Below are 25,870 nucleotides of genomic sequence, written 5' to 3' on the forward strand. Positions count from 1 at the left end.
GTCTAATCATCATAGCAACACGAGTTGCCCATATCAGTCCAGTGGTGACCCTATCTTGCAAGCCTTCTTGAGTGGCCACGTAGTCCAAACTTCTAGCGATGTGTCAGCTCTGGTCCAATTCAACACGAGTGTGTCTATAGGCTGACAACCAACACACCGAGTTCAACACACTCCCCAAGTTCAATCCTTGGGGTAACTTGCTGCATGGGCCCAACAGCCAGTCTATGCCAGCCATATACTACAAACTTAGGTTTAACATACTATACAATCAAGCCAGATCACCATTATACCAGCGACCCAATTCACCAACATGAAACGCCTCCAAAACTCTTTAGAGAGGATATGAATAAGATATTTCTAGGACATTTAGAAGATCTATTGGTAGGGTTTGTGATGCCACAATTCAAAAACAAATTTTATGGTAAAGAGGATCCTGAGGCAAACATCAACACCTACTTATTATTGGTCCATGCACTATGAGATCTACTCCACTAACTTAGGGTCATGTTCTCGGATAACTTATTAGAATAGCCCCTGATGTGGCACCAAAAATTCATAGAGAATAACCCTCAAGCAACTCTTGACAAAATGTTCAAGCAATTTTCCTCCCCTTTATTGTGGGGGAAGACCAAGACTCGTCACCTTTGGTGAGTTGACATCCACCAAACAAAAGGCGAGCAAGTCTTCTTCTGACTTTATAACAAGATTAAGAGATGCCACTATGCGAGTCGTTGAAACTCCACTCCCTGAATCTGCGAAGGTAAGTATAGCATTAGAAAACATGACCCCTGAATATGTTGTATTCTTTAGCAAGGGGGTGATCCCCTACGCATTTGATGCTATGCTTGAAAGAGTATCATGATATCAGCGAGCCAAGGAGGATGAGGCCAGAGTCTATCATAACCTAATGATAGTCGACCTTCCATAAGAAGGAGAAGGGAATGAGGACTCTAGTGAAAAACCCTCTCAAGAAGGAGAAGTGAACTTGATCGAGAAAAGCAACCTTTTTGCAAACCAGCCACGAGAAGAGACTGAAACTTGCTCAACCACATGGAGAATGCAAACTTCCATGCCAAGGGAATTCACTCCTATTGATGATCCTTTTAACCCATCATTCCAAGTTAATGCGATAGAAGATGACCCATACGCATGGGATGGTGAATTAAATTGAAAAGGGGATGAATCCAATCATAAGCTTGGTTAAGGCTAAAAAACTAGTGATCCCTGGAATCACGAAGACAAGGGTGGTTCAAGGATAGTTAATCAAGAAGAAATAAAAGAATAAATTTTTGAAAAAAAACATATCACCCCGAAAACCAAAACCACTAAAGAAAGATGACCTTCTAAAAGTTCTAAGGGGACCTCTCGCACCACCTTCACAAGATTTTTTGAATGATCTACCAATCTAGGATGAAGAGCTAGATATTGAAAATCCAACCATATTACCTCCTCAAGAGGCAGAGCACGATCCTAGTTACTGGAGCACCCCAAGATCAAGAGACCTCATTTAATGATGAACAAATAATTGTTGATTTAGAAGACTCCGTTGAGGCAGTTTCGTCAAATCACTCCTGGGGGCACCCACATTAGAAATTGGAAACATAACATGGCCATTTAATGAGATTGAGCCCCTATTTGTTAACTCCCAACATGTTATAAGGCCATCTAATTTTAACTCAGTCACTCTTCCTGTATGAGAGTCTCACCTTGACCCAAACACTGAGAAGGAGCCTACTACGCAGTTCACTCCTGAATAGAAACACCAAATCCTAACAAAAAAAGGACAATCGAAAGGAGTTGGGTGATCACTCACCCCTTGCAAATAACCAAATGGGGCCTTCACGCCTCATACTTCAATAGGCATTAATACCTAATAAGTAATATAAATTATCCCATTAACGAAGAAAACCTGACGAGTTTATCCATCTACATAAAAGATTGAGGGATTAGAAAACTAAGAGTGATTCTTAGTCTCAAAATCAAGGTTTAAGTAGAGCAGTTCAACGGAAAAGTTCAAAGAAAATTCAGCAACAATTGTCAAAGAGATATTGGATGCCAACCTGGGGCGAAGGAAATCAGAGGATATCTCCATGCCACTTGGAGAAGAAAAATATGATTTAATTCTTACATGATCTTAAGGCGAATTGCTACAAAAAAAACAAGAAAAAAAAAGAAAAAGAAGGCGCCATTGACTCGTCCTCCACTTCCTTCGTCATCTTCTTCTTCTTCAAAAATAAAGAAAAAAGAAATCTACTAAGCTGAAAATTCGAAAAGAGCCCCAAGCGTTGGAAAAAAGGCTATCGGGCCGACCCAAAAGAGACTCTGGGATGACCAAAAAAAGAAGAAGAAGAAAGGTCTCTTCGTCTCTTCTCCAAAGTCCTTTTCTTGAGTCAAAATGGTATCAAAATAAAAATAAAAATCGATGAGCATTAGCCTAGTAGAACATGGTTAAGGACCTCGATCATCTGGACTTCGCCTGAAATCGAAAATCCAAAGATATTCTAAACACTCAAGGGCAATATCTAGTATTCTCTAAGACTCTATTCTACTCGAAAACTCTAGAGAACTTTCTTTCAAATTGAAATACAAGAGCCGTTGTTAGAAGATGATTAAGTATTTGATGATTCATTATCCTAAAGTTAGTAACAAGGACCCAACAAGCTCATATAAGGGTCCACCAAAAGGGTCACAAGTGGTTAAACTGTAAGAACTACACTTAAAAAAAAAAAAAATTCCTTCAAAATTAAATTTCAAAACTCTTCTTTTGAAAAAATTCTCTCCTTGGTGGCACGAGCCAAAATTGCCAACCAATTTCAAAAGAAAAATCTTTCATTAAAAAAAAATAAGTTCAAAAAAATTGCTCCTTGGTGGCACGAGCCTAAACTGCCAACCAATTTAAAAAATATTTTATTTCAAAAAAATTAAAAAAAAAATTGCTCCTTAGTGGCACGAGCCTAAACTGCCAACCAATTTCAAATGAAAAAAATTTCATTAAAAATAAAATAAAAAAGAAGTTAAAAAAATGCTCCTCAGTGGCATGAGCCTAAACTACCAACCAATTTCAAATGACAAGTCATTTAAAAATGTCTTGCCCCCCGTATGACATAAAAGGTTGGGTATATCCATTCCAAAATGCTCCTTGATGGCACAAGTTTAAACTGCCAACTTTCAAATTAAATTCATTTTCCTTCAAAAACGCCTAGCCCAGTATGACATAAAAGGTCAGGTGTAGTCAGAAAAAGTCTAGCCTCGTATGACGTAAAAGGTCGGCTGTATTAAAAAAAAGTCTAGCCCCGTATGACGTAAAATGTCGGGGGTATCTGTCTAAGCTCATATGACGTTAATGGTCGGGTGTATTCAGAAAATCTCTAGCCCTGTATGACATAAAAGGTCAAGTATATCCGTCAAACCCCGTATGACATAAAATGTCGGGTGTATCCGTCTAGCCCCGTATCACGTAAGGGGTCGGGTATATTCGTCAATCGGTGCATGACGTTAAACTGCTTAGAAGGCTATATGGTTGTAGGAGCTAAAACTGCTAATCAAAATTTGTTTTTCAAAATATCTGATGTAGGTTATCCAAAGCCACCTATTTTCTCTCTCACGTTTTATCTAAAACCAAAAAGAAGATTTGCTTCCCACGTTTTTATCCAAAGACTCCCTATTGCTGAAAAGATAAAACTCCCCATAGATTTATTCTTATCGTATTCACATTCCAACCTAACTAACCCAATCGATACAAGATAAACACAATATAAATTCATGCCCTCCTAATTATCCTTGTGCACTCCTTCAACATAAAGAATAATTCAAATAACTCTAATAATTTAAACTATCATAACTCTTAAAATTCCACAAAATATAACCATTAATTAAAATACGTAAAAAAATCCAAATTATCATTCCATGACTGCATCAATATATAGCTCTTTTCAAATTTTCACTATATGTTATTGTTTTCAAAAACTTTAATTTCTTTGTTAAAATCGCGACCTGTCCAAGTTTTGAGTTCTATTTCAAACCTCTCCCAATTTTCAAAACTTCTAAAATATGTTTTAAACAAAGAAGCTTGGACACCTATACATGATGCTACAGCATTGCCGCCTCATCTCTCTCTTTAGAATTGACCGAGAAAACCTTTTCTCAAATAAGTAAATCCTTTGAAATCTTAGGAAACTCTAAAGAAAATCAAGGAAAATGCCAAGTTAGAAGATTTGAAACTGTGAAAACCCCTGTAAGTGGAATGACCAAAAAATCCAACTTGAGTTTCAAACTTGCGTAAATCACCGGAACATCTCACGCCAAAAACCTTAGGACGAAAATGCCCTAGGTGAGTGAGCAGGGAGCGCAATGTATTGAAGGATAATTAGTGTTCCCTACGAAATGTTATGATGAATTTCAAAATGTGTACAGTGTCTACTTTATTTCCACCCACCTGTATCTCGAATGATAGGGAGTACCAAAGAGGGGCAGTTGTAGACACCCCATTATGAAATTAGTAAATTTCGTGGTTTTCCTGAACCCTTAGTACCACACTATTTCAGTAGCCCCTAAAACATAGACCACTATAGTCCATGGTCTGCATCCTGTGATCTAGTATCCTAGTAGATTTTGTGATTTTTGGTAATTATCTGTTTACACACTCTTTTCAATCTTTAAAAAGATATTTGGGTGACCATTCTAAGGAGAAAAAAAGTGGGGAAAATCAAAGTATGTGGTTAGCCTAGGAAATTAGAGAGAGAGATTCCAGTGACCAGAGAGAAAACTTGTGAGAAACCCTAGATCTAAGCAAAACCTAACAAACCCTAGCCATTAAACTTACAAACCTTAAGCTTAGATCAGATCCAAGAAAACCATTCAACTAAACCAAGGCTCGATCTACATTGAAGAGAGACAAGGAGGATCCCTAATGTAAACATATCCGCGGTCTTGATACGTGTGAGGCCTCAAAGCCTTTGGTTTCCAAGTCAACTGATCTGGCTAGGTATGTGTCTCATCATCTTTTCCTCTTATTTTTCAATTATTTTTGTTAGATTTAGGATTTTATTCACTTTTCATTCAATATTTCATTTTTGGATCAACGCTGGCTCTGTTATTGATCTGAAAGTATATCTGCTCATTTCTGATTAGAATTTGTGTGACCATCTATATCACTCTTTTAAAAACAAGTTTGTGGTTCAGATATGAGGGATCTTCAGTCGAAGATCTCTCCAACTTTCATTATGAATAACCCGCCCTCTTCGTTTTCGACAACCTTTAAAATAAAATTATTGTAGACATCAAAATCAACTAAATAATACCGACATTCATTGATATTGTTGAAATATTGGTCAATTTCCAAAACAAACTCGCTAGCGATTTCTCTACATGGACTCTCAATTGGTTTAATATCATCCATATCACGCTGTGGTAGAAACCATGCTCATTTTCTATATGGACAAGCACCACTTGGATGTTTTCTAGATGATCAGGTAAAGGTGCATTACGTTGACTATTAACAAATGATAGAGTATAAGTTGACGCAAAAGTTTGTGCAATGGACGATTCAAATAAAGCAAATTATAGATGAAAATGTAAATTATAGATATACATATTCCTTGTAGATAGGTCATCATCAACAAGTTATGTTATTCAAAATCCATTGATCTCTACTCTGGCTCTATTACAGATACAATGTATACAACAATACTCGAAGACTCCCCTCCCAACATAAAAGATATATCTATATTATCACTTATCTCAATCAATTTTAGGCCACTAAATAGACTCGTGATGTAGTACATAATAATACATAAAAAATACACTTCAAAGATAAGTAATAAATATTAATACGAACACAAAATATTACATTAATTCAGTAAAATTTAATCAATAATATAAGGGAAGAGTAAGAAATGTACTAATCACGATGAGACATAGAACAACTATGTTCAAGTTCAAGGGCTAGAGAGAGACTATGAGAGGGTGAGCGGTAGAGTAGGGGGGAGAAAATGTTTTTGGAACCCTAAAATATAGAGAAAAATGCTCGTATGATAATGTTATTTCATGGGGTTTAGCACTAAAGTTTTGGTTTTTCAAAAACTGAAAAATAGAAATTCAGATTTTCAAAGTCTCAAAATTATTAAATTTTGGTATTTGAAAACCAAAATCTTTAATAATTTTACTTTTTGTAAAACTAAAAATGAGTAGATTTGCCTAATTTTTTTTAAATGTTATGAAGTTGAAAAAACAGATATATGTAATAACAGAAACTTTAAAGAATTTTCGTTAGAATGATAAATATAATGGGTATATGTAATTTTTCCAAATATAAACCATGAATGATAGTTTTATTAGTGTTTGACAAATTGGTGATCCGATCCGGAATTAAGCGATATGGATCAAGAATCGGCTAGACCTTTTCAAATTTGGCCATAAAACGAGATTCGTACTGCTGATATCACGAATCAGAATAAATCGCGATTCTGACGAATACGTCATAAACTCACAAATCGGAATAAATCGCGATTCTAATGAATACGAATCGAAATAAATCACGATTCTTAATCTCACGAATCAGAATAAATCGCGATTCTGACAAATACGTCATAAACTCTATTTTGACGTCATAAACTCGAACACAACATCGATTCCACAATGATTTCTGACGTCGTAAACTTGAACACAATACCGACTCCACAATGAAAATATCAAACGTTATCATTGTTTAAATGGAAATATGAATTTGAAAAAAATACTATACTAACTACATTTGTCCCCACCCTTTCGTAAGTCCAACAACCGCCACATGCCTCATGCCACGTAGGTACCACTCATGACGATTGAATGAATTTTATAGTTCTTTGTAGTCCCACAAATTTTCGATGTGGGATAGTGTTGCTGGGCGCCACGCATTTGTTAGAGGCTGTGAAATACTATTAGAGCGCCAAGAGCGTTAACACATTATACGCATTTGTTAGAGGCTTTGAAATACTATTTAAGACACCATGCATTTGTATGCATTTTTAAACCTTATTATTGATGCACATTCAATAGAATTTTATAACCTTCTTTATATGCATTCAATAATATTTTAATAAAATTTTATCATATTTATTATAATATTATAATTAATAATTATACATTGATAACCAAATTTTATATTTTATTTACTAATTTGTTTGCATTATAAATTATGCAATGTATTATTATTATTTTATTTCTGTAAGCTTTATTGTAGTCCATATACGATTATATACTTCATCCATGATAATTTTATGCTTTTCTTTTTGTGTGATGTAAATTTAATCGTTAACAACAATTCGTACCAGAAAAAAACATCTCAATATTTACATATTGATGCAAAAAAATAAAAGTTACTAATATAATACCTCATTTCATATTGGATACCTAAAAAATAATATTTATAATAATTTATAATAATTTTTTTAAATTTATTTAAAAGCTAAATCCCACTGATTAAACGCAGTCCCTCTCCAAATAGCCAATTCACCGACCCGAATATATTTTAACTACCGTCTTTTATTTTTAATAAGAGAAATGGATTTAGTTTTTTAATTTCACACCAAAATATAAACAAGAATAGGAGGTTTCGACTTTCGATCCATTTACTCGTTAGGGTTTCGACAGAGAAGAGGAGAGAGAGTAGAAAGAGAAGAAACAATGGCGTCTAGGCTCTCTGGCAAGGGAAAGGGAAAGTTGGGAAAGATCAAGGGATCTGAACCTCCGTCTAAGATGAAATGCGTTAAGGAGTGGAGCACTTGGACCTTGAAAAAGGCTAAGGTTGTGGCCCATTATGGCTTCATTCCATTAATTATAGTCATTGGAATGAATTCCGAGCCCAAACCCTATTTGTCTCAGCTCGTGAGCCCTTTTTGAATCAATCCAAGAAAGCCAACATATAAGCTTTTGTTCTATTTCATATACAGTTGCAGGTGTAGATGATGTTTTCCTTTTGATTAGATGGTGTATTTTTTGTTTTGCATTTTTTTCAGCATTAAGAAATGTAGTTGGGGTCTTTCTAAGTATGGTTTAATGGACATTGTTAAACAGTGTTTAATTGGCATAGATGGTTGTATGCAATTTAGCTGGTTTTGTAGGAACCGTTACCGTTTATCGTTTGAATATATGTAGATATGATAATATATGTTGGTATCTAATAAGTTCTTTTTCTGCTGGCTACTGTAATCTTTTATTTTTTCAGTGGATATCGTTGAATGGTTCTGGTTTAATTTGTGGACGAAGGTGGGTGGGAGTGTTAGAAATATGTATATGCTAACTTTGAGGAGCGGTGGTCTGATATTTTCTTAAAGGTTTTCCATATAACATAGTTATCTCAGTTAGATATTATCATATACATTTCTGTAAACTCTGTAGTCAAAATGTTAATAATTGAAGTTTGCATGTTTGAAATCTTTTTGTTCTTTTTCACTTGCCTTTGTAGGTGGTATTTTTTCTTGTAAGGTCATGTTTGGGCCTTGGAACTTAAGAGGAATTTAATGGTTTTGTCTTGCCCTGTGTCTAATGGGGTCTTTGTTATGTACAGATTAGCATATAACTTGGTTTTGCTTTTAGAAATAATTCATTTGGAACCCTTATGTGAAACAAGGGTTCTTCATCCCCTTACTGAAATCGTTTTACATGCAAATTATTGATGCAATTCATTTGTTGCTGGTGATTGTGGTGGTTACCATTATTTCTTTTGGTAATATGGTGTGTGCAATTGGTTGGGCGCCATTAATTCGATGTGGCTCTTGTTTTCCTATGGAATTCTAACTCTTTGGCATTGCAACAATATTGTTGACGGTGACTCTTGAGTATGATAACTCAATTTTCAGTCACCATCACCCTTGTGCAACCTGGAAACCCAAAAACAAGGACTGTACACAATAGTACAGTCCCAACTGGCCTGCTCTCAGGGAGGAGTTTTGGACTGGACTTGATCTAGTTCTGTTGTAATCATAATTACCATGGTGCATTGAGGGGAATGTAATGTTATAAGATGGATTGTAATGTTATAAGATGGTTGTTCGAGAAGAACAAGGGAGGTCATATAACTATGTGCATGATAGGCTTTTGTTGATAGGCATGTATCAATCAATATACCACTGAATGGAGCACTACGCACCAGGTCCAATAAGGAGAGCCGATGAATGGGCATACCACTGAATGGCACAATACACACCAGGTTCAATAACAAGGAGAGCCCCATTCCCACCAAAAAACACTTCTTGAGTTCTACAAATTGGGGATCTTCTTTCACAGGAGTATATTCTGTAGTGCTAACTATACTAGTATTAGTTCACTTTTTGATCATGCGAGATATGGCATCAGCAAATAGTGGACCTGGCTGGGTTGGCTGGGTTGGATTCGAGCTCATGTGGCTCCAAGTTAAAAAATTACATATGCTCATACCTATGTGGTGGAATTGATTTAAAGTACAAGTATCGCCTGGTTTTAGACTTTGCAAAAATCACAATTGCTGAAAGGGAAATTGAAAGCATGGAGAGGAGAAAACTTTGGTAACTTGATAACAAGAATTGAGGCTTTCTTGGATGAGATCTACAACTTGGGTGTGGTTGAGGAGTCTAGAGACCTGTTGCTAGTTTGAAAGAAGCAGAACAGTGGTGGCCAAAGAAAATTTCATAGTACCTTAAAGCAAGAAGAGATCTTTTGGCTTTAGAGATCTTGGATCAAATGGCTCAAGGTGATAGGATTACGACTTTCGTTCCTGGAATAACTAATTGCATACTTAGGAGTAATATGCTTTAGATCAAAGAGAGAGGTTGAGTGTTTAAAATTGCATAGTTAGATATCCCAAAGGAAAAGAATAATGGCTAGATTGACCATTTGATGAAGGGGAACTCAATCACGAAGATGCGCTAGGATAAAACTCTAGGCCCAAGTGGTTTTCCTATGAAATATCATCCTAATTCGACAAATAATGTCAGGACCGAATTGGTTAGGGCACTAGTCCAGTTGGACAGGCCGAACTAAGGACGTTCACTAGTTGGATTGGTTCAAGAAATCAAATAATTAATAAATATGAAATACAAAAAATATTGGGAAAAGTAGATAAAATCATAAAAATAGGAAAAAGTTAAAATTCAAAATAAAAATAGGAAAAAAGTAAAACTCAAAATAAAAATAGGAAAAAATTAAAACTCAAAATAAAAATAGGAAAAAATAAAAAAATTTAAAATTAAAAAAATATTAGAAACAAAAGGCCATTTCTGTCCCCTATTTGAGCTATCGGTACAATTCTGAACAGGTGGAGTTGTTTAGTGCAGATTCGATGCCTTCATAAAGACATTCAAATTTCACTTCCGTAATTCATAATATATAACACTTCTTATAAAATAGTTACAAATGTCCTTACCTTCTGACTAAGACAAGTGCTTGAATGGATTACCTCTCTTACATAAGGAGCAGTGGTGGAGAGGAGACAGATGCTTTATAGATGCTTAGCACACTAGTGCTTCGAACAAATACCTATCATGAAGTTAGGTATTATGTGAATTTGATATGGAAAAACCATGCAATCATAGATTGGAAGGTATTGTTTCAGGTGATAGCAAAGATGGGTTTTGAAGAAAGGAGGATGCATTGGATGTCAGGATTCCTATCATTTGTCGACATCTTGGTTATTTTTAGTGGATTGCATCAAGGGTGCTTCTCATCCTTGAGGAGATTGTTCCAAGGTGATCCCCTGCAATATTCAGTTGATCTCATAGTTACTGAAATCTCTTTGCCAACCCCGCGATTCCAGTTTGGAAACCCAATTCGGTGATTCCATTGAGGATTCTTCGTCGAAACTGTTTCTTGGAACAATAGAATCTCGATTCCTTAATTTAGGAATCTCGTTTCGATACATCTTTAGAATTTTGAACCCATTATTTGTGGACAGTCGTTCCCAAATACATCGAATCGTGACTCCAGCAAAGACTGAATCTTGAGTCCATATTGAATGGTACATGATTCCACATGTAATGATTCTCATTTTGTTTGGGTTTTAAATCTAGAATCTACTATGTACAATACATCGGTTCATAGGAATAGGGAAGTGCGATTCAATCAATTTGGAATCTTGCTTCCTTATCTTTTAGAAATATATAATCGTATTTTGTCTACATAATCGTATTTTGTTTATATAATAATGAAGTCAAAATCCCAATTTTGAAATAGATATTTTGTATATAATTTTCCTAGTAGATTATTTGACCTTAAGTTCAATAGTAAACAATAATCAGTTTAAAATTTTCTCTCTGAGTCTAATAAGAGACATCTGATATAATTTCTAAAGTTGATGAGGCTCAAGATGTGTATGGGCTTCCTACTCCATGTAATTGAAATCTTGATTCTTGATAGGGGTCAAACTCATTCATTCCATACTAATTTAATTCTTGATTTCAAACTGGGATGGATCTTGGATCCATATACATCATAAACTCGATTCCAAAGATGTTGGAATCGCGATTCTAAAGTGCAACATATCTCTGTTCCACATATGCCAAAAACTCAATTACATAGATATCGGAATCTCGATTCCACATGTCAATGAATCTTGACTTCTCGAGTGTCGATTCCAAGGCATGGGAATCTCAATTCCAAGGAGGCCAGCATCTCAGATGTGGATGAATCTCGAATCTATTTTGGTTGAGATGTGATTCCAGGAATTTAGGAATCTCATTCCCCAACGATTCCAAGAATTTAGGAATCTCATTCCCCACGATTCCCATTGTATGAACATCGTTTCCTAAAATAGGAATCTTCTAGGCAGCCGCAATTCCGATTCCAGAAACGATTTAGGTTCCCAGGCGTTTATAGACATGGTTTGCTCGTGGGATTTGCAACGTCTAAAGGAGGGCGGGGCCACATCCCATTTACAATATGCAAACATTCTTGTGATGTACAACCACAACAAATTGATCATTTCTGGTTTTTTAGGTGTCTGAAGTTGGTGATAGGGTAGTATAAAGACACAATTCATAGAGATTGGCGTGACATAAGTGTACCTTGGGTGTGAAATGGAGTCACGTTTAAATGCTACTTGGTTCTGCCTCATTTCATGGGTAAGCCCATTAAATCAGCAATAATACTGTACTTGGAAGTGCCAATACTTATCACTAGGTGGCTAGATTACATTGATAAAGACAGCACAATAAAAAATTCTAGTTTGTCACATGTCATTGTTCCTGATGCCTATGCACATCATCTAAAGGTTGTAAAAATTTCAGATAATTTTTGTGGAATGAGGTAGTAGAGGAATATATAATATATTTGGTTAAGTGGGAAATAGTTCGGAAACCTAAGTCTATAACAGGGTTTGGGGACCAAGAATAAAAAAGAAGTAAATTTGTCCCTACTTGATAAGTTTTTATGAGGGGTTCGGCATCTACCAAACGGTTGTGGGGAGTGGTTGAGGGGTGGCTACCCATCCTTGGAATCTCACTTCGACGATCCTTGAGCAGGAGCTTAAGCTGAGCTTGCTCCTCCCATCAAGGGAGCTGTATCCCTTTCTTATAAGGATCTTGATCCTTGTCTAAAAGGGATTTTGATCGCTTTGGAAGGGGATTGCAACCCCACTGAAAATGGGTTGTGATAATGGTTTGAAGGGATCTCGATCCTCTTGAAATTTGTTATTGAATTTTGAACCGGCATCTTTTATGTTAGTTTATTTTATTTACTTTTGTCAAGTTTGTAGTTAACTACCACCCAAAGACCATTTTTTGTTACAAAGAGGGGAGTTGCCAAGGTTGTCCAAACCGGAGCGGTTTCTAAAAAGCGGATCATACATTTTTCAATTTTTATATAACACTTTAAAAAAACAATAATATGAATATATTGTATACTATGAGACAATTTATCTTTGTTACAAGGAGGTCATAGGTACTCCTAACCATTAGATGCAAAATTAGATGGCTTAAGGTGTGTCACGAAGTTCAAGAAAATTTTTTTGAACTGAGTCTTTGTCAATGGCACGCTTACAACCATCCAATTTGAAGCTTGACGGACTAGAATGTTTGTGACTTCCTTGTACCAAAAGTAAATGGTCTCCTTGTATACTTTTCCATATGTATATATATGTTATCATCATCCTCATCATCATCATCATCATCATCGGAGCCTTTTTCCAACTAACTGTGGTCGGCTACACGAATCTTGGTCCGCCATTCTGCTCTATTAAGGGCCATACCCTCGGAGATTTTGGATTCATGGATAGTTATGACAAAGTTTTACGGAGGCTGCCAACTTAACACATCCCACCTCTTTCTCCCAGGCTTGGGATGGGTTAAGGGTGTGTGTATATATCAACTATTGTAATGTGAGCTCGACTTGTGCTCCTTTCCATCTAGATGTGACATCACCCTCAGGCCAGCCCAGCATAGCTTGGCAACTGAGAAGTTGGTAGCCTGCCTTCAAATTCGTGCATAAGGGCAAAAACACTCTAGCAACGTTTAAGCTATTGTTGAAGAGGGCGTACGACGGATAGCTTTTTCGTGGTTCCACTCCTATAGGTGGAAAGGATTGATCAAGGTGTTCCTAAGCTTATAAAGTGCTTCCTCAATCCAAAATACATATGCTACATATATCAAGGTGCTCCTAGGCACTCCCAAGGTAGGGAGCTTCAGCAATGGGTCGATCCTATGCTCTTGGTCCAGCTTCTGTTCCAGTTCCTATACCTGCTCCCGCTTCTAACAGCTATTGTCCGCCAAGACTATCTATGGTGCCATGTAATGGCTCATATGGCACACATAACCTTTGTATTGATTCCAGGTACAGAAAGATTAATCATTTGCTTTGAAGGGCATAAGCAAAATGTACTGGGAGTCCAGGAAGCGGATGGGATTTGTATCAAGAATTTGGGGAATGATTAAGAGTTTTGAATGATTTATGATATGGTTATGAAATTTGGGCAGTGAGAATGCTTAATTTTTCTAGGACTGCACCCAATCCACGCGTGTTGTTTTTTTGGAGATGGTGAAAAATATAGTGGGCAGATCATATGGACCCAACTCTTTTGTTGAAATCTCACCGTTGATGACTTGGGTGAGCTACAAGTCCTCAGGTATATGCTGAGACAACATTAGGTTCCACTTAAAGTTAATGACAAAATATTGTGGAGTCCAATGAGTGCATATATGTGCTATGTGCCTTCGCTTTATAATCTATAACCAATCCAAACCGTCTCTGGCTCTCTCCTGTCAGCATCTGTATGGTGTGGGCCATTCCAGAACCACCAAAGGTCCAGGCCTTCAGTTGGCTGGGGCATGCCAATACCTGATAGGTTTGTAATGCATTTCAAAGCTGAAGAAACACATGAACACTTGTTTCTCCACTTTAGAGCTACCGCAACCATTTGTTTTAAATCTTGAAGCACTTCCAAAGTCGCTCACTGATGGTAGACAGCATCTTCCAGCAATGGCTGTCACTGTCCCTTCTAACATTAGGAAGGATTATTATGGTACCTTTCAATACTTGGAGAGATCTGGTCCATTTGGTTAAAAAGATGGAAGAATCTTTCAATTCAGTCTCTAGCATGGCAGCCATCAGGATGGGCTCAAATCCCTGATCATCTTTTGGGCCTTACGTGGGGAAAAATTCCATTGACTTTCAGCCATCAATATTGATCTTAATTGGCCGAGCATAGCCTAATCCAGGTCCACAAGGGATACCAGATCTTCATGTTTGTGTGACTTTCAGCCATCAATATTGATCTTAATTGGCCGAGCATAGCCTAATCCAGGTCCACAAGGGATACCAGATCTTCATGTTTGTGAGCCCCATCCCCTGGGGTGATAAAATTGAACTATGAGGGAAGGTTGAAGGGCAACCCTGGACCTGCTAGAGTCGGGGGCTTATTTAGGAATATGACACATGGGTTGGCAAGGCCAACTGTGGCGGGTGATTGTTTTCCCTGCATCTCGTGATATTTTAGCCTTTTTTATCCAGATTCAGCATCACCTATTACTTTTGAAAATCCCTTGCCTAGGAATGCATGGTTTAATGCAATTGGTCAGGGTGTCTCCCTAAGTATATATGATATTTGTCTGTAAATCTCTGAATGTAGATTTCAATGCTTCAAGGGTATAGAATTATGACCTTGCAGCTTTGCATGAGCTAGTTAACTATGGCAGGTCTTATACAATTTCAATGGGCTTGGAAACAACATAAACGGATTATGTTAGCTTATTTTCAGTGTGACCAATTATTCTCAACGTCTGGCACATGCAAACTTATTGGTGTATGTTTTGAGTCTTCATTCTAACCACTGTATCATTGTTCAAGACATGTATTCTTACTCCATTGGACATTAGCCCCTGTTTGAAAGTTCCCAACCTAGGATTGAAAGATTCCCTCTCAAGAATTGGTGGTTCAATTGTCTGACATGGATGTTGGCAGATTACTATCTGGGGTATGAGCAATTCGAGACTTAACATAGTTTGAAATTTAGACATGGAATAATTCCTTTGCCTTGAATTGCGATTACTTTTCAAATCCTTTCAGTCACCTCCTCTTGTGGATACATGGAACCTAACATGTCTAGTTGCAACACTCACCTTGGATGCCTCCCCCTACCCAATGTACGAACTTTATATTTGAGCCATATATCCTATTTCTAGCTTCTTGTCTAAATCTTGTTTCTTGTTATTAGAGATGGGCTTCTTGAAATGTTTTATAGCGTTGCTTGCTTTGCTGCCTCTTTCTTTGTCGGGTTAAAGTCAGGAGAGAGGAAGTTGCTTCCAAATCATCATCATTATCATCATCTAAGCCGTATCCCAACTATTTGGGGTCCGTTACATGAATCCTTTTCTGTTATTCTGCTAGGTTCATGATTCATGACAAGATATGGCAAAGTTTTAAGCTAGCTGCCCAACCTAACACAACCCTCGTCCTATACTTGGGCTTGGGATCGGCATGACTTGCTTGGGCCTGGCGAAGGCGGAGTTATGTAAGGAAAGTTGCTTCGAAATGCAACCGCATATATAATATAAGCCAATGTGAAGCTGCAATAATTGACATGACATGATCCTTCTTGTTTCTTGTCCAATTGAAATGGTAGGAGGTTGATTCACCCATAAAAACTTATGAACATGGAAATTTTTGATACAAGATCAATTAACTCTTCCCTACTTTAAGAACATGGAAGATTTCTCCATACTTGTTTCTCTTCCTCTTTTCTTTAAGGAGAGTGACAACTCTGATGTTATCTGCAACATAGAGAGTTTTCTCCCTGATCTGTACTGCACTTCTCCCTGTCTTCTCTCTCTCTCTCTCTCACCACAGTCACGCACACCCGCACACTTAGTAGATCTGTTCCCTTGCAGGTGATGGAGGACAATAAGATATTTTAGCTTACACCTTTCACCTTTCCCCACCCTCCCTGGCAGTCCTCTTTTATCCCACTGCCTCTTTCATTAATTTCATTCTGAAAAATCTAGTCTTTCCTTAGCTATCAAATTAGAGAGCTAGAGTTCTACTGGATTTTCGCATGTCCAAATTACCCACTATACGGTTGTGATATGCTCTAAACTCTTTTTAAGTGTGAGTGAAACAATTATTCTGCAGTAACCCCCTTAGTGTAAACTCTTTTTAAGTGTAAGTGTGCCATGCAGAAACCCCCTTGTTCTGCAGTAACCCCCTTGTGATATGCTCTAAACTCTAAACTCTTTTTAAGTGTAAGTGTGCCATGCAGAAACTTAGTTATACTTGAGACTACTCAACTTTGCTTTAACCACCTTATCGGTTCTTTACATATTTCAATCCTAAAAGTAATGGTGAAATCCATGCATTTGTCAGCATGATTCTGACAATGGTTGGTTGCCCCTAGGCGTATCAACCATTTTGTTATATTCTAATGGTTGAATGTTGGGGATCAGTGTTCCAAACTTTATTTGGTAAATGTGCATGGGTTTGAATGACTGCTTTTGGCTTTGGTAAATGTACACGTGTTCTGAATAACTGGTTTTTGGCTTCCAAGGGTCTAATGTGATGCCTTCAAGTTAATCTTTTAAAAAGTTTGACATTGCTGCATGAGTGTTTCCTTTCATTCTTTTTCTGATGGGTCTGAATGAGAGTGTGCATGCGTGGGACAGTGGTGATCTAAAGGGGACCTCCATTAATGAGGTCTGGTGCTCCGTCTTGCTTCAGGAGATTTGGTGACTATTATCCCATTTATCTAGCTCGGTATCACATTTCTAGGAGGGCATCATTGATGTGGGCATCTTTTAGAGTTCTTCATTTCCATTACTTGGCAAAAAGAAAAAAAGAGAAACCTATTGCTGCACATTTGACTGGCAAAGATTAAGCTTCAAATTTTGTCCCACTGTTTATCCTTCTCATCCTTGCATATAAATATTTTGGGATCGACTTTCTATGATTTGCAATAAAACTGAAAGTTTGCTAACAATATTAGAACTCTAGTGCGTACTGAAATCTTTTTCCTTGAATAGGACCATTTATTTTCTAGAAACCATTGTTAAAAAATGCTCTTGAAGGGGAATTGCAACCCTACGGTCCAGGTTTTATGGAATTTTGCGGAGAAATCATTGAAACAAGCTTGTTCGAGTGAGAAAACAGGTTGTTTTCAAGTGAGAGGAATCCCTGACAAAGTTTGAGCCCCATCTGCACTATCAATTTAAAATCAACAAATGGGTCTGTTCAAGACGACCTAGGGCTTTTAGTCCATTTGAGGTGACCACATTTTACCTTGATTGGCTCTGTACTTATCCTACTTGCATACATTTACCATGCATCTGTTTTTGTGTGTGCGCACGTGTGCATGTGTGTCAGATGATTACCCTTGAATGCCAACTCCTGAATGAGAGTTTGTATGCCCAAACGGGGTTATAGGACGTCCCACATTGCATATTGGTTTTGAATTTTATTTATTTATAAATCCTTTTCATGATATTGGTGGCGTGTATGCATCAACCAAGGGTGCATATAATAAAAATGTAAAGAAGATAATTTGAAAGAAAAATTTATCAAAATACCTTTGAATGTTTTGATTGGAATTATTGTTTTTTTATATTTTTATTGAGCGCAGCCTTGCTAGCTGCATGCACACCCCAATTTTCAAGTGAAAAGGATTTGTAAAAAAATAAAATTCAGAAACAGAATTTTTAATAAACGGTTGCCCTACTACAAGTAATAAGTTTAAGATGCTACGAATGAAATAAATTAAATCAATTGGTGTGACAAATACATCCTTGGAAGGCTAGGTTCTTACCACAAAGAATTGGGGATTTTTATGTATCTGATCCATGTAGAAACTCAAATCGGATGTCTTCTGTTTACAATTGAGTTTAGAGCAGTTTTTTCATGTATTTCGATTCAAAATTTTCGCCCCATACTCAGTTCATAAGAGTAAAAAAGACCAAAATAACCCGACAAGGTTTTCATTGCTGTTATTGCAAAGCAATTCGAATTTTCATCATGGTTATGAACCTAATATGTTGTCCCTTTGAGCCAAGTTTTGGACATGTGTTATACTCTCCGAATCCTACATGTTGAACAAAGATTTCATTGTTAATATATTTTCAGAAGAATATTACTTTAAAAGCACTTGTTATCTTATAAATTGCAAAATTCGCAATTGTTTCTCAACATTTTCCAGATAGGTTTGTTTTTCAGTTTCTGGCAACCAAGATGTTGTCCATGTCAGCCAAGAAAGCATACCTGTCTTGGGTTCTATAGTTCCAACAAGTCTAGAGAGTACAACTATGAGGGTGGTTCTTTAATAAATGCTTTTTGTTTGTTTGTTTGTTTTTGGGTAAGTAAAAACTTGTTGAGGAAAGGGATTCAAACCTAAGGCCTCCTACAAAAACAATTGCGTTAAAAATGTTTTTTGAAATTGTTAATGAGAATAGAAGCCATGACCAATTATGACTCAGGTGGTATTACCACGATGACCCCAACCCATTCTCAAATGTTTTACTTAGACCTGGTTTTATTCTGGATGTATATTTGTCCAAGATTCAATTGCAGCGAAAGAGATTCCATGTCAAGGGCATCTCATATTATGAAAACTTTGGGGGAACTGGGTCTTGTTAAGAGATAATTATTGTGCGACTCCACCAATTATACTTGGGTGTGGTTTGTATAACAATGAGGCTCTAAACAATCAAAAGTAAGGTACACTTTCAAATTATGTCGAAAGATGTTGTTTCAGTATTGAAATTTTTTGTGATGGCTTGAAAATTTATTTTCATCTCTAATTATAAAAATTTAAAGTTAAAAAAAAAATAGTGTAAATCAAGCATATCTATGAATGATTGAAAATCTTGAAAATTGATATTCTAGAAATGCATTACAAGATGCACTATTTCAAAACTTGAAATCCATTTTTTTTCATGCTAATGCATCTTGAGGTCGAGATGATCAATTTGAAGATATTTGGGCATGGGAGAGAGACATACGCTAAATAGGATATACGAGGTCTGGGTTTTAGATTTTTACCAGGGAAAGGGGAGTAAATTGTGGGTAGAGAGAGTGTCGTATGGGTTGGGCATGAGAAGGAGTCCAATGATTATCAACTTTTGGTGCAAGGTTTATCAATCATACTTGACTGGATAAGCTAAGCTACTTTGGATCAGTTTAGTTTGATTGAGGATAAAGAAGAAGAAAACGTAGAAGAGGAGAAAGGGGAGAAGGACATGGAAAGGGCGTAGAAAGAAAAACTCTCAAGATACCTTATAAAGTATACATGATTAGGGTTCTTGGACATTTGACGAGGGTTCTCAAATTGACGGTGATGTAGGATTAGGGTTCTTGGACATTTGAGATGGCTTGACGAGGGGATATGTTTGACTTCATAGGGTTCAAAATCTGGTGGATTCATAATACCCTATCGGCCAAGTTGATAGGTCTCCGGCAAAATTGCAGAAATCAGGTGGATTCATTGTTGAGAAATTGCGATTCAACAAGATTCCAACAATTGGCTTGGGGAAAGATGAAGTTCTTGACTCTGTAAGAAGAACTTCAAAGATGGTGGTGGGGTCTTTTTCACCACCATCTAATGACTATTTCGGCCTTGGTGACTGGGCTATGAGGGCTTGGAGTTTATCGTATGAGCCTGCGGTCAGGAAAATGTAGGACAACCGTTGTGTCTTTGATCTTAGCATCTTTTGATGATGTGTGGAAATCTATGCAGGTTCCAATAAGACGAGTTGGAGGTAAGCTCTTAACAATTAGAGTCTGGAGTTCTTTGGTCCATTCTTCCTTAATTCGATTTTTTTTTTATTAGATTAGACTGTTTGGTATCCCGTTTCATGCTTGGAATTTTGATATTTTTCAAAAGTTTGGGAATTTATGTGGGGAGTTTGTCAGTATGGACTGGATAGGTTTGAACAATGGGGATATGTCTTATGTTTGGATGAGAATTAAGAGGAATTCGTTCCTAATATCAAAGCCATTAGATTATTTGTTTTAGGAGATGAATTTTTAATTTGAGTTCAGATTGAAGGTTTAGAAATGGTATCAACGAGGCTGACAAAGTGAAACTGAGAGTGACTGAAAATGACTTTAGGGGTGATATGGAATTAGAGTGGCAAACTATACATAGAAAAGGTCAGAAAGAGGGAGAAGGTAAGGCCTTTGGGAAACAGGGTTATGGAGAAGCGTTGCAGAGAACAATGGTAACCAAGCTTCAAAGGTGGAATAGCTATACACGTGCTGGATGGAATAACGGTAATTTGAAAAGGAAGGTGGCATATGATGTGGCTCCCAAGTGTAAACAGATTTGGGTTCCGAAAAACAAGCAGGTCAAAGTGGGTGACAGTTATGTAAATTAAAAAAAGGATGACCAAGTAGCCCTTCAAAGACGTGAGGTGGGATCCACTAGCCAAAAAAAAGGTGGTAGAAGTGTTGACCAAGACAATAAAGACATTCAAGAGACAATTAATGGGGATATGGGGAAAGTTAATCATATTCCTAAGGGTGGCAGGGAGATCACCATTGGGGACATAGTTGCCCTTATCAGCCAAGTATCATATGGGGTTAACATTTATCCATTGCTTGAATTGGGGGGCTTGGTTAGCATTGGCTATTTAACCTCTAGTATAAGGGAGGTCTCTCGATGTATTAAAGGAAAAGAACCTGCTACTGGTAAACATGCCTTAGGAGGTAGGAAGATAGAGAGGACATTCTCTCTAGAGGAAGTGGTGGCTGTTTTGTTCTATCTATTCAAACTCCACAAGATTATTGCCACAGTGCTTGCGGCTGCCTGGTGGAGGAGGGCGGAAAGGTTCTTGCCTTTTGGTAAGGCTGCTCGAAGGAGGTTGATACGGGGTCCGAGGGTTATAACCGAAGACCAAGGCCTGCAGATCATGGTCATCGAAGAAGGGGTAGGCGATGACATTGTACCAATTCAAATGCTTCCGACCGCTAAGTCCTTTGCCTTCTCTTCAGGGGTGGAGGACAGTGACCTGGAAGACGAAGTTAAGCTTCCGCCGTCTCCAATGCCTTTGGGGCTGAGTAAGCGCAAGCTTTTGCCTCCATTGCTGAGGGGGGCAGTTGTAGAGAAAGATCAAGAAGATGAAGATATGCTTTCTATTATGGATGGCGATGGGGCAGGTGGTGAAGTTGTTGGTGAGGGAGCTACTGGTGATGATTTGGCAGAGGTGCAACCACTGTTAATAGATGGGAAGATCGTAGAGGGTGGAAACTTAGAGGGTGTTGTTGATGTTGAAGTAGGGGTTAATGGGCAGGGTGTTCCAATTGGGGTACTTGATGATAATTTGGAGGAAATATCTACAATGTGGGATGATATTGAACTGGGGTCAAATATCCCCATTGCTCAGGTTTTAGAAGGGATTAAAGAGAGGGTTAAGAAGGTTAAAGAGAGCTGTAAACAAACAGCTGAGATGGGTGTGAGCAAGAAAGCTACTGATGTGGGGGAAGTCTTGTCTGGTTGTGGACAGACAGTTACAACTTCGACTAAGTTCTCGCTTTGGTTGGTGGCCAGGTGTGAACCTCAGCCTAAGAAGCTTGCTATTGCTGATAATGAGAGAAGTAAAGATGCCATTGAGGAGATTGAGTCCAGGTCTTCCTCCACTATTTTGATGGTGGTCTTGGTTTGGCCAGGATAGGGTCCTCATCACGTTTTAATGAAGATCTGTAGTTAGAATATTAGAGGTTTTGGTAGTATGAGGAGAAAACGTGAAATCCTGCTTTTGGTCAGGTCCTTGAAGCTTAAAGTTTTGTTGTTGCAGGAAACTAAATTGTCAAGACCAATAATTAATACCAGTGATTGAAAACTCATCGAGTCAGGACGGAATAAAACCGATTCGACCCAAGAATTGATCATCCCGTGTCGATTCTCACATATAACCGGATATCGGGCATGTCTAGAGATGAATCGATTGAAAACTCATCGAGTCAGGACGGAATAAAACCGATTCGACCCAAGAATTGATCATCCCGTGTCGATTCTCACATATAACCGGATATCGGGCATGTCTAAAGATGAATCGACCCAAGAATTGATCATCCCGTGTCGATTCTCACATATAACCGGATATCGGGCATGTCTAAAGATGAATCGACGAACGGCAATTCGACGGATCACAACAGTAACCCAGGTGATTTCAACCGATAACGGTAAGTCTAAAATGTTTTTTAGAATTGGGAGTATATGTATTTGTTGTCCATGATCAACACGTCGTGACATGTCACTCGAAAGGTGATGCACTACCATGTCACGCACAGACAACAACATGAGGTACACTTCACAAGCCTGTACACAAGCTTATGTTTATCTGTACTTGCCACAAACCATTTATGCCACGCATTTCTTCCATACGGCTTCGATGTGGGATATTTCCCATCAAGGGGCATTCGAAATCATGGAATGGGTCACCATAGGGTTATTGAATAACTATTATTCTAATAAAGTTTACCTAATTGTGTGGTCCGTGAGGGTGAACTTTAGTCAACTAAAGTGATCCTTCATCAATTTTGTTGACTTTTACGCGTAGTCGATGTCCACAAAAATAGTAATTTACAAAAATTAACATAATTATATGAAATTGTTGTTAGTTTATGTTAATAACTTAAATATAATTATGTTAAATTTATGTAATATAATTATTTTTATATACATTAAAATTATTTTTAAATGTATAGAAGCTTTTTCTAATATTTTTTAATTATTTTGATGTAATATTATAATACTATACTATAATTAATACTTATAATACTATATTATAATGCTATATTATAATTAAAAAATGGATCGGTACCCCGGATCGAGCACCCAAAAAACCCATCATTTTCTTATTTTTCTTATCAGACAAAAAAATAAAGAGAAAGTTACGTAAAAATCTATAATACTTTGCGTTATTACAGATATACCAAATACTTTCGGTTATTACAGTTGTGTCCATTTTTTATCTTCTATAACGCTACTTTTTAAAAAAAGACCACTTTACCCTTTTTCGGATGTTGAACATCTGAATATGTGGGTTTTTCGGATGTTCAACATCCGAAAATGGGCGCAAGTTAAAACATTCAATTTGGTATTTTCAGATGTTCAACATCCGAATTTATGGGATTTCGGGTGTTGAACATTCGAAAATAGCCGGGTAGATAAAAATTTCATATCTTCATTTTCGATTGTTGGACAACCGAAAATATATTGAATTCGGTTGTTCAACAAACGAAAATTTTCACGCTAAATTTTCTAGCTCATGGCAGAAAGTTTATTTTTTTATTTTTATAAAGTTGGGAAAAATAGACAAATACAGTATCTTTCGCGCATCATACCCCTTGTAGTGTTCCCTAATACAGTAACCCACAAAGTTGAAGTGATTGACTCACTATTTGGATGTGATTGGTACCGTTCATATTCTTGCCTTATACTGTTGATTAATTTATGTTTATTTTCAGATATTTTATACTATGTTATATTTTCTCATTAATATTTGTTGTGTATTATTGATTAATAAATAACATTTGTTTAATATTGATGAAGTTGTTTGTTTTATATAATTATTTGTTATTTGTATTATGTTGATACATTGTATTCCTTGTTTTGGCTAAATATTGTTTAACTTGTTTGTTTGTATTAAAATTTGTTGTTTATTTGAGTATTTGTTGTTTTCTTTTGTTTATTGTTTACTAGGCACATTTTAGTAGTACACTATTTCAATCTATTATGCAATACTTAGATTTTAAAATTGATAGAAATATCCAAATTTTTGGTATTTCTTATTGTATTGATTTTTTGTAACACAAATTTTGCTACTCATTTTATACAATAGCATTGATGATGGCTACCGAGGGAGTGCAACTGGTATTCCAATATCGGGGATCATTTGAGACGAATGCAAATGACGGACGTGTTATTTATAAAGGGGAAAAATTGAAGGTCACCAAATATAATGGAAATAGTTCCTTTTAGGAACTAAAAAGTCATTTTGGTAATTTAACCAAGTGTGATCCAAACAAATTTGCTATTAAGTACCACAACACAAATCTATCTAGTGGGTTTGATTTGATTGATATAAATGATGATATATATGTATCTTTTATGTTGGGAGGGGAATCTTCGAGAATTGTAGTATATATTGCTGCTAAAATGGAGCCACAACAGGAATCTGTTGCTGATGGCCCATCTTCAAGGAGTAGGTATATCTACTATTTATTTTTTCATCTATAAATTGGTTTATTTTAGTCTTATATGTGCATAAATTGTTGCTTCATCTTACACTCTATCTTTTGTCAACAGTCGGCGTAACGCTTACCTGATCAAGATCAAAACATTCAAGTGGCGCCCAACCTTGAGGTTGTACTAGGGCGTGATATAGAGGATATTGAACCACTAGAGAGTCAATGTAGAGGAGTTGGTAGCGAGGTTCAATTAATTGTTGGGCAATTTTTTGAAAATGTTAATGAATTCCGACATCATCTAGTTAGTTTTACAAACCACAGTAATTCTATTCTAAAGTTTGACAAAAGTGAATTGGGATGGGTGTGAGAAAATTGCAAGGAAGAGGGATGTACATGGCAAGTGCGGTGCATACGAGTTGGTAGTGTCGCGTACTTTAAAGTGAAGTCTATGGTTAAGGAGCACACATGTAGTGGCCCAATGGGAAGGGTCCATCAGCCACTAGCTTGTAGTGATTGGGTGGCAAAAAAGATTAAAGGCCGCCTTATTGACTAACCAAAAATTAAAGCAAAAGGCATCGTAAAGGATGTCCAACGTGATCACGAGGTTAGACTTTCCTACATGCAAGCTTAGCAGGAAAAAAAAGTTGCTAGAAAGATGATAGATGGTATTGTTTCTTAAGTATGTTGAGTGAGATATTGAATGAGTATCCTAATTTGCCTGCCTTAACAATTATATCAGATCGCCCAAAAATCCTGTTAGAAGCAATAGAGAAATGCTTTCCCACATGTTTTCCATCATTCTGCATGCGACATATGGGAGAGAACTTCAAGGGCTTTATGAAGAGGTCAGCAAATACTGAAGTATTGCTGATGCTGTTTTGGAAGGCTGCCTGTAAAGTGACCATTGGTGGGTTTGAAAAAGTAATGTTTGATATACAGTGTGCTGACCCAGAAGCATATGAGTGGATTAAGAATATTCCCCCCAAATTTTGGGCAAATACCTATTTTCCAAGGTCTAGATACAATCATTTTACCTCTAACATGGCCGAGTCTTTCAACGTTTGGATTTTATCTGCTCAAGAGAAGCCGATCATTACAATTTGTGAAGAAATAATGGTACAGTTGATGACCAGATTTGAAGAGAAGATGGTGGTATGTAATACTTGGAATGACATGCTAGTACCGAAGGTCTAAGAATTACTCGACTTGCGAAAGATGAAGGCTTGATTTTTACACATAGTTATATCTGCCATGGACA

At 37.0% G+C, this 25,870-nt stretch overlaps 2 protein-coding genes across 5 annotated transcripts; both read left to right on the forward strand.

The window, feature by feature from the left end:
* Positions 1 to 7,569: 7,569 nt before the first annotated feature.
* LOC105420667 (mitochondrial import receptor subunit TOM7-1-like) lies at positions 7,570 to 8,179 on the forward strand. Its single transcript, XM_011625204.3, has one exon. The coding sequence runs from the start codon at positions 7,663 to 7,665 to the stop codon at positions 7,876 to 7,878; it is 216 nt and encodes a 71-aa protein (XP_011623506.1). The 5' UTR covers positions 7,570 to 7,662; the 3' UTR covers positions 7,879 to 8,179.
* Positions 8,180 to 19,171: 10,992 nt separating this feature from the next.
* Positions 19,172 to 25,342, forward strand: LOC110007459 (uncharacterized). Of its 4 annotated transcripts, none has more exons than XR_016052468.1 (2): positions 19,172 to 20,177; positions 24,731 to 25,342. XR_016052468.1 is itself a non-coding variant. In XM_088862518.1 (2 exons), exons 1-2 carry the CDS (start codon positions 20,913 to 20,915, stop codon positions 22,237 to 22,239), a joined length of 1,080 nt encoding a protein of 359 aa, XP_088718644.1. In that variant the 5' UTR covers positions 20,797 to 20,912; the 3' UTR covers positions 22,240 to 22,801. The 4 variants fall into 4 exon arrangements, 1 of the variants encoding a protein (XP_088718644.1); XM_088862518.1 differs by lacking the exons at positions 19,172 to 20,177; positions 24,731 to 25,342 and adding exons at positions 20,797 to 21,967; positions 22,215 to 22,801; XR_016052467.1 differs by lacking the exon at positions 19,172 to 20,177 and adding an exon at positions 20,800 to 22,602.
* Positions 25,343 to 25,870: the final 528 nt, after the last annotated feature.

This window comes from Amborella trichopoda, chromosome 3 (assembly GCF_054954075.1).
Source record: "Amborella trichopoda isolate Santa Cruz 75 chromosome 3, AtrichopodaSantaCruz75HAP2 v2.0, whole genome shotgun sequence".
Taxonomy (NCBI): domain Eukaryota; kingdom Viridiplantae; phylum Streptophyta; class Magnoliopsida; order Amborellales; family Amborellaceae; genus Amborella; species Amborella trichopoda.

What these genes read in the sequence shown, in the direction of transcription:
- LOC105420667 (XM_011625204.3), top strand. Translation starts at nt 7,663, where the DNA reads ATGGCGTCTAGGCTCTCTGGCAAGGGAAAGGGAAAGTTGGGAAAGATC.
- LOC110007459 (XM_088862518.1), top strand. Translation starts at nt 20,913, where the DNA reads ATGGGGAAAGTTAATCATATTCCTAAGGGTGGCAGGGAGATCACCATT. An exon ending in TCGCTTTGGTTGGTGGCCAG is followed by an intron (nt 21,968 to 22,214) that starts GTGTGAACCTCA and finishes TTGTTGTTGCAG; the next exon opens with GAAACTAAATTGTCAAGACC.